Raw genomic sequence first — 14,807 nt, forward strand, 5'->3', positions numbered from 1 at the left:
GTATCAAAGAACCTGACACGGATCAGTCTGTGCAGAGTGACGCTGCATCCCCTAATATGAACTCTGCCTTCCATGTCCATCATGTCATAAATAGTCCAGGGACTGGGTCGGGCTCCTTGGATAGATTGCCACAGTAGCAATACAATACCAGAACAAAAATAAATTAGAAGTTAAACTTACTTGATTATTTTAGCGGTAAACTCTCTCAATTTCGAACACACAGCTTTTCCAGCGGTCTCGAAATTTGAAAGCTTGGCGTATGTACCTCCGATTGGCTCACGGTCATGCAAATCAGAATCGTCATCGTCCCCTATTATAGCTAGAACATTTAATATTTATCTCTAATATATAAGACTTTCAAACTATGAACCTGTACTCATAAAGCACACAACAGAGTGTTTAAATTTTCAACTGTTATAATCTTACCATCTGATATAGTTGAGTCCGCCGCGGTCAACTCCAGAATCATCATCACCATCCATCTTATCATGTCGTTGTGGAGAACTGACACCTGTCAAGGGTAATCTGTTATGATATTCTAAAAACGAGTTGTTCTCTTAACTCTTTGATATCTCATTTAAATAACGTTGTTGACTGATTTAAGGCCCGCTGCCCGCTTATTTTCCATACCTTAATTTCTCAGTCGAGTACATTTGCATCAATAGCACATTACAGCTTGAAACAACAACCAATAAAATGAACTGAAACCAACTAGAGACCAACTTATAATACAGTGGATCACTATTCAATTTACTCACAGTTTCAACGATGACAGCGTTCTCATTGTCGATAGTGTTGCTTGTGTTCCTCAGCCACTTGTCCACGTCACCTAGAACTCTTTCCAGGGTCAGAGCCTCTGGCTCCGGGGTCGAGCTGTACATTGTCGTTCGGCTAAAAAACATTAACTATAGTTTTCTAGTGAAACTGAGAAAAACTGTTGACGAATTATAAAAATTTACATTTTAACAAATAAACCGCAATGTTAAAATATATACAGAGAGAACTCCATATTATTATACATTAACTTACTCATCGTCAGAGTAAACAGAATCAGCGTACACAAAGTCCTCCATGATGCTAGGTGGGATGGTGGTGATATCGTCTTCTTCACTGATAACCACGCATGTCGTCAGTCTACTCAGCACCTTCCCGATCACGTGTGACCATTCTTGGAGATTCGACGACAACCTGCAAGCAAATATTTGTTAACGAGATTATTGTGATTTCTTCATTAACATTTAATAATAAAGAGAATCGTTCCATCCTGGTCCAGGTAATTTCACCCGGCAAGATGCCAGTTTTAGAGACGCGCGCACTCCATGGAAACGAAGACAAATCGATGACGACTGCAGCGTTATCTTACAAATTATTGATTCGACGTTCGCGTGCGCCGTCAAAACTTACTTTGCCCACTCTGCTTCAGACAGAAGATCCTCACCTTTTATTACCGCCATTAATCTATTACCCCTGAAAATTAGAAGTATTATAAGAAAAAACCACACAAGTACAAGCGCTGAGAATACGGTGTAACAGAGATTAGTGACATAGGAGGTAAATACAATGGGATGCTATATGTTTTGGAAATTTTCTAATTGTGACAAAACAAATAGTCTTAAACCATTAATTTTACAAAAAAAGACTCACCAAGTTTCAATGGGGTTCACTAATCCGATGATACCTCTAGCCACACCTGACGCTAAGTTGTTAGTTTAAATAACAGGTATAAAAACACGGCAACTAAAATATTGAACAGAGCTGAAATGAAAATAAGAAAATATGATACGTTTCAAGGGATACTTTAGCAGTAAATAAAAAACCCACCATTTTCTCCCGATACTCTGACTACAAACTGTTGCATGAGTTCCTCGCATTCCTTGTCAACTAGCAACAAAGATTCTTGACAGGGGTGACGCTTGCTGCAAACATAATATTATGAAGACCGCAATGGTTGGTTAGCAGACAGTGCAAAGTATTAATCGCAGTATTGATTGAGTTTATTGATTGAGGGCGGTTTCAAAATTGCAAAGAATGTTCATGTTTGCAAATTTTATAAGATTGTTTGGATCTCTAATATAGACTCTGATAAGTCGTACGCTCACGTGCTAAGATACCTATTAAATTATATTTGTTTACTAAATGAAGCCCAATAAAACATTAAACAAACTGAAACCAATTTACTTGATAATAAACGGAGCAATATTGGAATTTCAGTGTATTTGTATGAAAACATCGCAGTTTGCATTGTACAGTTATACCTGTCTTTTCGAGGGTGATGTGAGAATATGTTGATAGCAGCATCCTTCCAAACATCCACCAATCGACTTATCTTTGTCAAATCCTGAAAACATAATTACTGTGAATTAGTTGATTATGTCATTCCGATTTTTACTTCAGGTGTTTTTTAAGATGAGGCCAGAAAAATTAATAATAATCAAAAAGTCAGGATATCACAAACAACACGGCACTATATACACTAGAAAACAGAGATACCTTAATTCCCAAAAATTTGGGCGACAAAAAATTTGAGCGGGCCTCTCGCCCAAATTTTTTGCAGACCAAATTAATTGCATAAATCTTTTCCGTCTGCTAAATTTTTTGCTAACCAAACTTTTGGCATTTGGCCTGTGGCCCTGAAATCTGTAGAAAGATTTGTCATACGTTGTATGACCCGCCGCGCACGAGTGCGCGGCTCCCCCTGTATCGTCGAAACTCTACAGCTATAGTGAAGCGACCGTGGGGGTCACCACGTGATACAAAGAAAGATGGCTTTTTCTTCATATCCAAGTGAAATGATATTTGAAATTTTAGTTTTCTAATCTGTCATTCATGGCATGACCAAGTAAAAAGGCTTATGTTTTAAATGAATGGAAATAACTGGAATAGCTAACAGCTACTAATAAAACAAATGGCTAGAGGTACGGATAGCTAGAGATTTAAACAAGATCTGCAAATGGATTATCATCCACCGTAAAGTCTGATCTACAAGCATCAGTTATACCCGACTTCTCAAAGCCTTTCCTTATGTCATCTGGCCTCCCTTTTAAATATACAAAAAGTTCGACAAAAATTTTGTTTTACTTATTAGCTGGAACTTTCTGTAGGATGCAGTTGTTGGCTGTCATCAGATCTTTTAGTGTCTGTGTGTGTTGGGCCCGAAACACATCTGATATCAGTGGCGCTGATTCTATGTGGGGAAGAAGGATTTTCTCAAAGAACTGGACACTGGTCAAACCTTTCGACCATCTGGTGAGGCGTCATAATGATAATTGTATGTGAAAGGGGTATGATGAGATATGCTGAGTGTAAGTAGACTAAACTATCTGATTGGGAGACAAAATATCACTATTGTACACTGTACAGTGTATATGTATCTATCATTTTGTACTGTGCCATCATCACTGTATTTTTTAGTAGTTACTGGGCAGATCGTAAATTTCATAATGTGAAACAACTCAGACTATCACCTACATGTTTAAAATTGAAAGCAAAATGACTGGAATAATAAGGAATAATAATGAACTAAGGCAAATATCTAACTGAAATTTTAGTGGAAAATCGTTCATTTTTCGAAGAATTTGTGCCCAAATTTTCGGTCGCCCAAATGAGTTCAAATTTTCTGCCCAAATTTTTCGGGCTCAAATAAATTGTGCTCAATATAATGGCACACAAATTTTTGGGAACTAAGGTACCTTAATTCCCAAAAATTTGGGCGACAAAAAATTTGAGCGGGCCTCTCGCCCAAATTTTTTGCAGACCAAATAAATTGCATAAATCTTTTCCGTCTGCTAAATTTTTTGCTAACCAAACTTTTGGCATTTAGCCTGTGGCCCTGAGATCTATAGAAAGATGGCTTTTTCTTCATATCCAAGTGAAATAATATTTTAGTTTTCTAATCTGTCATTCATGGCTTAACCAAGTGAAATGACAGATTTCACTAAAAATGAACGATTTTTAGTGGAAAATCGTTCATTTTTCGAAGAATTTGTGCCCAAATTTTTGGTCGCCCAAATGAGTTCAAATTTTCTGCCCAAATTTTTCGGGCTCAAATAAATTGTGCTCAATATAATGGCACACAAATTTTTGGGAACTAAGGTAACAATCTCAGTACCTCCTGGCTAGCTAGAAGAGTGTCTCCACTAAACCGCTCTATCAACACAGACAACATCTCCTCCCACATCCTGCAGTTCTGGAAGAGTTTCTCTACCGGGTAATCAGGTGGGATCTCTACTCGTCCTGTCGGCCTGCACACAGTTTGTTAAATCATTATACTTGTTGGAAGTTAATTTGGAGGTAATCGAAACCTGGTACTGATAAAGAATTGAACCTTTAAAGTAAGTACAATAACCTGATTCTGATAGCCAAATCATCTCTCCACCCGTCCACCTCTCCAAGAATCTTCTCCAGCTGATCCTTCATGGAATCATCAATCCTCTCCAGTTCCCGAGAGAAACTGGATATTCTCCCTCTCCAGTGGTCCACAGAGTTTTGCAGATCTTGTAACTGAATATGTTTACGATAACTTATATTTTTATATATAGGGTGATATAGGGAGGGCACTGTAAGTTTGAAGAAGAAGTTTCCTTCTAGAACCTATTTCATGAATAAAGCTGCATGAATATCTCATTAGCACTATAAGACTCATATTCTCATCTGGTGAACGTTCTCATTAATCAACCACAAAACCTATCTTCAATACTTAGATACATATTATTCACCATCATTAGACTGTGACTAGATTGAACATCATCACCAATATATAATGCGAGAATATGATTGAACATGTTACAACCCAATAAGTAATGATAGCGACGTTGGGTGATCAAGTTTACACGATAGGTAGAAACTGTAGCGGTAACACTAAAGCCGACCAACTTATCTTACTAAGAACTCAACATTTATATTGAAATTTACAAAAATATTCGTTTTTACCGCTTTAGAGTCGACATCAGCCAGAACTAAACCAAAATGTCCAGCGAGTTTGTTCCAGGCTTGTTCACACAGCTGTAGTCTCCTTGCTGTCCGCAAATTCCTCTCTTGACAAATCTGAAAAAAAAGTTTTTGTAGTTTGGTAAGGTTTTAATTTATTCATCAGTAGTTCTGTGATAAACAATGTATTCAAATTACATTCAACATTTTAATGTTTCCTCGACAGGAGCAATATTTTAAAAGCTATGCTTATCAATACTTCAAGTGATAAAAAGATAAGTTGTAAGTTGCTTACGAAAACAATTAAAGAATTAAATTTTGTAATAAAAGTTTGATTTTGATTTTCCAATCAGCTAACCCTCCTAATTTGTCTTCCACTATTACAGTACTAACTCTCAAGGCTATTGGGACTGAATGACTGGTGGATTAGCGATAAAAACAAGACATATGGAGAATGAATATTATCTATATGGGTAACACGACTCCTGTCCGACAACGACATCTGTCTGAAAGCGACATCTGTCCGACTCAGGGTACCAGAAAAAAACGACATCTGTCCGAAATTGTGACCTGATTTCAATACGACACATTTCCAATTAGAGACATGATCTGAACTGTTACTTGCTAATTTGTATACCTAACATTTTCAATTTGAGATATAATCTGAGCCATAGTTTACTACCATAGTTTATTTTCATTTGATGTCGATAAATTGGACAATAGTTTAAATGTTATATAAATTAATTCAATAAAATACAATATCACAGAATCAAATCTAACGCATAGTCAAATTTCCGATAGCTTTTAGGAAATCCATAGGGTTGCTGTAGTTGTTGTAATCATCTACAATTCTCTGAAGTTGTCGATCATAACGGATCCATTTGGGTGCACGTGGCTCGGGTAGTTCCCGCCCGTCTCTTTTGGTTTTCTTTACGTCTGTACTCTGTAAGGGCTTGTTCTGCTTTAAGGCAATCAAGGAACTTCCAAATTGTGGGCTTCGAGCAGGAGAGCATTTAATGGAATCCCGAATCTGTGATGCAAACCTTCTGCGATATTAGATGAGCGAGGAATCAGTGCGGCTTCGTGTTGATTCCACATGTGGGGAGCGAAGTTAGGATTGGTGGTTGATGTCCCGATCCAAGTGTTTTCGTAGTATGAAGCAAACTCAGCCATGTCTATAGGAAGGAGGGGCTTCAGGTGTCTCCAGATTCGAGGGACGTCAGTCTCTGGTACGTAGGCAATCGCTCCAGTCATCGCAAAGAAATCCCGAACAGGTGAGTTTGGAGTCAGATACTCCTCCCAGATGTTGGTCTGCTTAACATGCTTTGGAGACGTATCGGAAGCCATTCAGGACAGGGTTCTCCGAGCCTTGTTTGCGTCCCGGGATACTCTAAATCTCCATACTGCTGACAGCTTGTTAGTGTACAGTTAGCACGATCCTGTCCTCAATTAGTCAATCACGTATCGATGGATCAGATCTTAATGGATCACATCAGCATTAGAACAATGGGAGCAACGTCACGAAATTAGCCGTGATCTTGTGAAATACGAATGTGAACCGAAATTACAATATGATCCGAAATTCGGACAGATGTCGCCAAAAACGACTCCTGTCCGACAGCGACATCTGTCCGAAATCCCTAATTCAGCTGTCGGACAGATGTCGCCCAATCATCTACCTTACAAGACATATTTATAACGTACGAAATGTGGCGGTTTTCCGAATATTTCGCCATATTTTCGGACCGCCAAAATTTCGGTCGTCGTAATAGAATCCGTCGCATTATCTTTTAGCTTATTTCAATGACTGTGCCTTCACTGCTTTATTTTGTTTCTAAAAAGTAATATCAAGTAAAATAAATAAATAAATTCTGGCATCTTGGGACAAATTATCACCGCACCAATGACGAATTGAATGTCAAGCAATACAGTTTAAAATTGCATTAAAATACATGTATGTGCTAACATGAAAGTCTTACAGTCTTAATACAGACTAAGTTTGAACATGATTTTACCGAATTTCAGAAATTTCCTTACTGCTTACTGTCACAAAAAATGATGAAAAATACCCTTATTATCTGTGACGTCCGAAATTTGACGGTTTTTGTTCAATTTCGCCATATTTTCGGACCGCCAAAATTTCGGTCGTCGCAAATTAGGCCGCCATAAATATGTCTTGTAAGGTATATGATATATCAGCCATCATTGATTTAACTACACATGATTTACACACGATTTACACACGAGAGAGAAGGAGAGAGAGAGAACATAGAGATAATATATATACTAAACAGAAAATCTTAACACTTTTGGTCTCCAAGATAATATGGACACTGCACAAATAAGGGTAATTTGACAATTTAAGTTGAATTATAGCACTGATGTTGCTAGTGCTAGGGGGATTAGAGAGAGTGTAGCAGAGAGAGGTCACGTGACAACTTCCCAGATTACTTCTCCAAAATTTCAGTGGATTTGCAATGTTTACTGAGGATAAAATTACGATCAAATCTTGGTATGAGCAGTTTAGTTTGATAACCTGATGTTTCACATCTGGGTGTTTTACAATTTTCTACAATCTACTCACTAACTTTGTATCGTTTTTGCTTATTAATCTTACTATGTATATATAAAGCTCTAGCTTTTACTCTAGCTGTCTTGATCTGTACTGATCACCATTTTAGGATGACTTGATTTCTTTTAGGGGTTTTGAATATTTTAATGGTGTAAACAGTTTCTTAATAATAATATATAAAGCGAGACGATATATTTATATCGGTACCATTTTACTGACACCACGGCATCAACTTTAACACGTCTTTCTGAAAAAAATCGTAAATGATATACACCTTAAACTTTTTTGACTGGTTCAACTGCTTTAATGGCCTTCAAATCAGCATGAAAAAATAAACAATTGGCCAAGGAATAAGAATTTTAGTGCCCAAAATTTGGATCCCAAAGTGGTTTAAAAATAAGCGAATTAAATAGGTAATAATTATTTTAGTCTCTTGAGTCTTAACACCACTTTAGGGTTACATTAAACGGGTTTCTGTCTATAGTGTGACAATGTAACCATTTCCGTGCCGGCCGTATTTAGGCGATATCTTATCACCTGATTAAGATATCGTTATGTGACAAAGTTTTTCTAGAGGTCGATTATCCTAACCATCAATGGTTTAAATAGTTTCATAGTGTGACAAAGTCAACTACACCGTGCTTTTGCCTTTTTAACAGGGCAACTAATATTTGCCAATATCCATAAACTCGAATGAACGTGTCCAAATATGCAGTTATACCTTATAATACATAGATTATAACGAAGTTATCATTAGCTTAGCTTTGTGTATTTTTATTGCCTTTTACAACTATCATTATACAAAGATTGGGTAAAGTTTCCCGAATCATCTCATAAATAATGGTTACTTATACTTTGCCATGCACATTCCACATTGCATGATCTATGATTATCGATTATAATAGCCTTTGTTATGGATATTGGATGTTCAATCATTTGGATCAGTGTGCGTTATTTATTTATATATATTTATTTGTTGTGCACGAAAACACACGTATTGCTGTATTGTTATACTTATAGACTATCGTGATCATGTCATTTTATTATCATTGTTTTTTAATAATCGCTAAATATTGCAGATCATCCTGGAGCATTTGTTTGAAAACCGTATTGAGAACTATTATAATAAGTTACTGGGAGGAGAATGGAGCTCCATCACAATAAGACAAAATTGTAAATAGCAATGGGCCAGATGGTCAATATTCCCTTTCCATAATAATATCAGTTACCTGAATTATATGTCTGTACCATAAATTGGTAAAATTTACTTTGTAAAAACAGGTCGTTAACTTACAATTTTTGCTATTATCATTGTTATAATGTAGTAGAAATTGCTACTCTCTCTCTCTCTCTTTCTCTCTCTCACTCTCATATTAATGGACCTTTACCGATAGTTGAAATTCGACATATAGCGCTAGATAGCGCTAGATGACGATAGATGACGCAGTTGACGCTAGATGACGCTATCTAGCGTCATATAACGCTAGTTACGCGACATATAACGCTAGTTACGCGACATATAACGCTAGTTACGCGACACTGTCCCCAGGCGACAGCTAGCGCTATTTGCATAGAATTTCGGGCCTTTTTGTGGGCGACATCTAGCGCTAGATAGCGTCATCTAGCGTCATCTAGCGTCATCTATCGTCATCTATCATCACCAGGCGACGCTAGATGACGTTAGATAACCCTGTCCGTGCACTCCCCAGACAATGGAAGTGATATGTTTTAATCACAGTACAAAGGGCAGTGTGTATGCTGCTGTTTAATTTGGGAATGTTGCAGTGACATCTTTAGTTATCTGGTCTACCTGTCTGTTCTTCAAATGATGGAGTAGTTTGCTGTTTATTAGTCTCGTGATTGAAATACTGATAGTGATCAGGGACAAAAGGATTTCGCGGCATGTACGAAATCGCGAAATTTCCCATTCTCCGCGACAAATTTTATGTATAGTTTAATGTATAGCCTGTTAAATTTCGCGGTATTTCGCGGTATCGCGAAATTTGGCCAAAATAATCGCGAAATCCTTTTGTCCCTGATAGTGATAGTTGGATAATACCCGGTTGGAAGAGACAAGGACAAATGAAACATGAAGTTAGGAATGTAGGCACTACATTCCTAACGTAGGCCTACATTCCTAACTTCCTGTTTCACTTTCATTTGTCCTTGTCTCTTCCAACCGGATATTATCCAACTATCAGTGTCTGTTCTTGTCACATTAATACACACACTAATCGTTCAACGTCTTTAATCAAGAGCCTGTAACATTTTTTCACAGACTTGATCACTTGAAACAGTACTAGTTAAAAGCACTATGACAACTTCAAACAACATCAGTATCTTTGGGATACACAGCGATGCAGAGAGATACACTTGGGCTGCGTACTGTCTCTTCGTTCTCCTGTCATCCCTCATTGGAGACACCCTCATCCTCTATGCATCTACCCACAACGTATTCAAACTTAATAAGTTCATAGTCAAAGTTATCCAGCACATCGCAGTATGTGATCTTGTGTATGCAGTGACGGCAGTGTTTCCTGCAGCTACCTCGTTGATCGCTAATTCCTGGGTACTAGGGGATGCTCTGTGTTATGGTAGGGTCTATACTAGCTACTACATTTACACAGTAGGGATGGCTCTTATTGCTGTTCTGACAACCACCAAACTCCTGCTTCTTAAATATCCAGTTCGGTGTGCACAGTGGACTAAGAGGCTGGGACACAGAACATGCAGCCTCATTTATATAATACCTCTCACTATTCCGGCAGCCTTTCTTATTGTGGATAAAAATGACATTTCATTTGATTATACAGCATATAACTGCCAACACAAATACAAAGCAGACGTGTGGAGGAAGATAATGCCAATTATTGGTGTCATCACTCTTTTTCTTCCAAATATTGTGATTCTTGTCACAACAATCCCCACCCTGAAGTACCTAGCAACCGCCTGGGAGTCCGCAAGACGTGTCCGAGGAAGTTTTCCTTTGCAGGGGACTTTAACTGTAGCGCTAACTGCTACTATCTACTGCATCGCAACTTTACCAGTGTTTGTTTTCTACATTACCAAAGAAAATCCTGAGCCAAGTCTATCTCGAATCCAATTTCGCAGAATAGCAAATTTCATGAGTATGATAAACATAATGTCTAATTTTTACATCTACTCTCTGACGATCAAGAGTTTCAGAGACTTCCTCACTTCAAGGATTTCCTCTATTCTATCAGCTTGTCTGCGAATCATGACAACTTCAGGTACAACCTCCTACAAATAAATTTCGTCTTAGTAGACTACATGTATGCCCCAAGATTTATGTTTAAATACCTGAAGCTGAATTAAGCAATATTTTTGTTGATACAATACATTTTCAGATGAAGGCGACCAAGAAAGAAGAGGAGCAGACAGGAGCATCACACAGATAAACGAAACATCGGTTTGAATGGACACGATAAACTCAGTGTATCATGTAATGGATAGCAATATTTTATATTTAATTAACTTTGACTTAATCAAGATTATCAAATTGAACTGCCATATCATGAATGATGTTGGTGTGCATTATAAATTTGATACTTTTAAGATAAAAAAGTAAAGATTACCAGAGTTAGCACAAGAAATATTTTAAGTGCAATTTTTGTGATAAACAATTTGTTTACTAGATTTGGTACCTTGTTTATGAATTTGCTTGTTTGGATTTGTATTAATGGACCGTTTCCTGAAATGTCCCCTCGATAGCTCGAATTTCTGTGAAGACTTAATAAGACTAAAGCCCTATATTGACAAGACTAAACGAGACTAAAGCCTACCTTGACTGCCAGATCATAAACAGCTCTGCTCCACAGATCTCTCTCTTTATTGAGAGTGGTTATCTGAAACTCCAACCTGGACCTCTGTATCTCATACAAACTGTGGTACTCCGCCACCAAGTTAGCGTTCTTCTCTGATTCGCTGAGAGCAGATGCCAGGTCCTTCTGTGCTTCGAGAGCCTGCTGTGTAACCTCCTGGTCATGTTCCCGCACCTCGTTCAGCTCTTTGGAGAGAGTTGCTATTGCTGTTTTGAAGCGGATCAGTTCATCTGTTAGCCGCCGGTCTAGTGCACGCTGCGCCATTACTTCTTGGTGCAAACTACAGGTGCAACATCCGTTCAGTTTTAAAATAATTTGAAACAACATAATAGATATATCTATAATTACTTGGTTAATATTTCATAAATAAATTATAAAATAATAACCAAGTTTGAATGTGAAAATAAAGAGAAAAAGAGCTTAAAACCACTAGAATTAGGTTTAAAGAAGTTCTAAAAAATAATATAGAAACATAACCTCATAATCTGTCTGGGAATGCGGTCGAGTAACTTCTGGTAATATTCCCTGACTTTAGCCAGCAACACCCCCCGATCTTTGCACCCAACTGTTACCTGCCGCATTTTATGTAACTTGCATATTATGCTTGTGTTAATGTTATTACAATGATTGCGAAGATGGGGTGACGACTGACGCCTGGACCAGGAGATTAATGGGACATATTGTTTACAACCCCAACTGTTACCATATTCAATCATCGTAATAACATCACCTCCACTAGCTTACCTTCCGTTCAGATTCACCTCTTCACAGGTTATATTATATGGGTGCTACATACACAGATACTATGGTACAACATTTATTAATTTGAGGTGAAAAACTTATAATGTCTTGTTGCAATGCTGGAAGAAAATAGATCGATTTTGTTGAGAAATCGATTTTATAGAAATTGTATCAACCAGTCACCTGTCTTATGAGCTCATGAAATACAACGTTGTAAATATGTTGTTCCTTCTTTATCAATTGTAGAAGATTGTGAACTTCCGTTGTTTCGACCTAAAATATGTTAAAAGTTATGCGTGAAGACTGAGTTATTGATATTACTGGCTATGATAACACTAAAACTCGCAGATAGTATCTTATTTTTATCTTAATTTTTACAAACAATTCAGCGCAAGATGCTAGGACATGGGGAGCACTGGACATTGTACTGTAGGTGCACTAAATGCGCACTAAATTGCACGTGTTTAACACGTCTTACCTGTGTTATCTGATCCGTAGTACATCCTGCTTCCTCCAACAAGTGGTCCATTGTCTCCATCAGCTGCATCACCTGATAACAGAACTCGTCAGATACCGTTTTGGTGTATACGAATCTAACCAAGAACAAACATTCTTTACCTTAATTCTACATCACGTTCCATATATAATATGTATACTATATCTCTCAAGTACTATAATCCCGAGTATATTCATTATTTATGTATTATATTTTAAGAGAACTGAGTTTGACTAACCTCCTTCCTACTGGTAGGTTTGAGACTAGGGAAGAGTGTGACATGGTGCTCATGCTCTTCAGTTAGTGTAGTGTTTGGAGCGTCTTCTATGTTGAGACCATGTACCCCGCTAACTCGTACCACGTGATACTCCTCCGGTATTAGACTCTCAGCTGCCCAGTCATACTCGTCCTGGGGAGTCAGGTGTTACACTAGGTGTTACACTAGGTGTTACACTAGGTGTTACACTAGGTGTTACATTAGGTGTTACACTAGGTGTTACACTAGGTGTTACACTGGGTGTTACACTAGGTGTTACACTAGGTGTTACACTGGGTGTTACACTAGGTGTTACACTAGGTGTTACACTAGGTGTTACACTGGGTGTTACACTAGGTGTTACACTAGGTGTTACACTAGGTGTTACACTAGGTGTTACACTGGGTGTTACACTAGGTGTTACACTAGGTGTTACACTAGGATGGGTTATTGTTTTATTGTTGCTGGTTGAAGTCTGTATGTTAGCCATGTCTTACTCGATTGAAAAAGTTGCAGAAAAAACAATTAGTATTTGGTGACCATTACTGATTTGCACAATTGTGCAAACTGGATAAAAACAATATTGACCGGAAATCACTAATAAACGAAAATGTAACCTCAATGCCTGGAGTCTTCATTCCAACTTCACCCATTTTATCATGCTTTCCTTCTCTACTTTTCGACAGTGATGTTAGTGGCTTGGCCCGATTATCAATTACTTTAGCATCGTACAGAAATGATATATCCCTGATGAATGTTAGAATTTAAAGGATTTAACAATAACACTAGATACATATTGGATACACTGTACGACTTTATTATATTATCATAGAATCATGGCACATGGCAATACATTATCAGATATCACCTACCTTCCAGCTCCACAGAAACAAGGTGTGTTTTTAGTTAGATGCCTGAGAGTAGAGCGCTGTTTAGGGTAATTCCACGCATTGTCAGGACGGGGCACTATTGCATGTGTAGCTTCTTTCCCTGGAGGAGCAGAACAGGTTAAAGTTACAATATGTATGAGCATATTATACTCCTAAATGTTTGATTAAAAAGTAAAAAGTTTAACTTTAAAGAAAGTAATTAAACAAATAATTTCAACACGATAATAGGCTTAACATCACAGAGGTTAAACAATGCAAATGGCGAGCAATAACTAGGATAAAAAGAACTAGTCTCACCATCAGCAACAGGAACTTTGACAGTCTTGAGAGGTGCTTTGCCTGATTTGTTAACTTTACTGCTGGCTAGATTCAAAGTCTTGACAATATTTGCAGGTACATGATCTGCTTTCACTGCTTTGTAATGCTCCACATGCTCTACCAAGTTCTTAGTCGTTTTGGCAGGGCTTTTAGTAGCATTGTTACGGTTCAATGTCTCCATAAAATCCTAATAATGGTTAGAGATTTACAAGGGTGAGACGTTGAGCAGGAAAAATACCTGAGATGCTCATATGTACCTGGTCGAACTGGCTTTGGTCCTAAATTATCAAAGTCTTCTGTTTATCACAATCTTGTGAACTCTTAACTGCACAGTTCAAGCTTGTAAATTATATGCTGAGATTCAAAACTAGCTAAATTTGTTGCACAGCTTGACTGACTTATTTCTGTTGTTTCATGGGCTGTGATATAATCTCGGATAGATTTAAATAATTTAGAAACCTTATTCAAAATCTAATTACTGTTGGACAGCTGAATCAGTCTTGAGCACACTTACTTACTTTCAAAAATTAAAAATATCTTTAAGCACCTAAACCACTTAGCTTTTTAGATATTAATATCTCAGATGCAGTATTTCATATATTGGTTTGATAATTGATATTCTTTATCAATAATAATGATGTTTGCAGCACAACAAAATTGAATATTATTTAAGGTAAATAGAAGTAAGATGAGCAAGTGGAGCAAGTGGATCAATTCCGAGGGATGTAAATTGTAACAATAAAATAATCGAGAGTCGAGATCTTTG

At 37.5% G+C, this 14,807-nt stretch overlaps 2 protein-coding genes across 11 annotated transcripts in view; one reads left to right on the forward strand and one right to left on the reverse strand.

Annotated features, from left to right (window-relative positions):
* LOC134821253 (axonemal dynein light chain domain-containing protein 1-like) overlaps positions 1-14,248 on the reverse strand; it is a 57,843-nt gene extending 43,595 nt beyond the window's left edge. For 3 of the 10 annotated variants that reach the window (XM_063831966.1, XM_063831964.1, XM_063831963.1), the window contains exons 1-19: positions 14,021-14,248; positions 13,706-13,823; positions 13,451-13,580; positions 12,816-12,986; positions 12,560-12,631; positions 12,265-12,354; positions 11,818-11,912; positions 11,302-11,620; positions 4,930-5,043; positions 4,346-4,500; positions 4,109-4,241; positions 2,256-2,338; positions 1,822-1,916; positions 1,645-1,690; positions 1,405-1,467; positions 1,030-1,188; positions 759-891; positions 427-511; positions 181-310 (exon numbers count right to left, since the gene is read on the reverse strand). In XM_063831966.1, coding sequence (XP_063688036.1) covers positions 181-310; positions 427-511; positions 759-891; positions 1,030-1,188; positions 1,405-1,467; positions 1,645-1,690; positions 1,822-1,916; positions 2,256-2,338; positions 4,109-4,241; positions 4,346-4,500; positions 4,930-5,043; positions 11,302-11,620; positions 11,818-11,912; positions 12,265-12,354; positions 12,560-12,631; positions 12,816-12,986; positions 13,451-13,580; positions 13,706-13,823; positions 14,021-14,222 — 2,393 coding nt within the window. In that variant the 5' untranslated portion in view covers positions 14,223-14,248. Of the gene's footprint in view, positions 1-180; positions 320-426; positions 512-758; positions 892-1,029; positions 1,189-1,404; positions 1,468-1,644; positions 1,697-1,821; positions 1,917-2,255; positions 2,339-4,108; positions 4,242-4,345; positions 4,501-4,929; positions 5,044-11,301; positions 11,621-11,817; positions 11,913-12,264; positions 12,355-12,559; positions 12,632-12,815; positions 12,987-13,450; positions 13,581-13,705; positions 13,824-14,020 lie in introns of all 10 variants that reach the window. The other 7 variants (XM_063831962.1, XM_063831959.1, XM_063831958.1 and 4 more) reach the window with 3 other exon arrangements.
* On the forward strand, positions 9,724-11,018 carry LOC134821254 (galanin receptor 2a-like). Its single transcript, XM_063831968.1, has 2 exons — positions 9,724-10,749; positions 10,867-11,018. Exons 1-2 carry the CDS (start codon positions 9,813-9,815, stop codon positions 10,932-10,934), a joined length of 1,005 nt encoding a protein of 334 aa, XP_063688038.1. The 5' UTR covers positions 9,724-9,812; the 3' UTR covers positions 10,935-11,018.
* Positions 14,249-14,807: the final 559 nt, after the last annotated feature.

This window comes from Bolinopsis microptera, chromosome 9 (assembly GCF_026151205.1).
Source record: "Bolinopsis microptera isolate Bmic1 chromosome 9, MBARI_Bmic_1.0, whole genome shotgun sequence".
In the NCBI taxonomy this organism is placed as follows: Eukaryota; Metazoa; Ctenophora; class Tentaculata; order Lobata; family Bolinopsidae; genus Bolinopsis; species Bolinopsis microptera.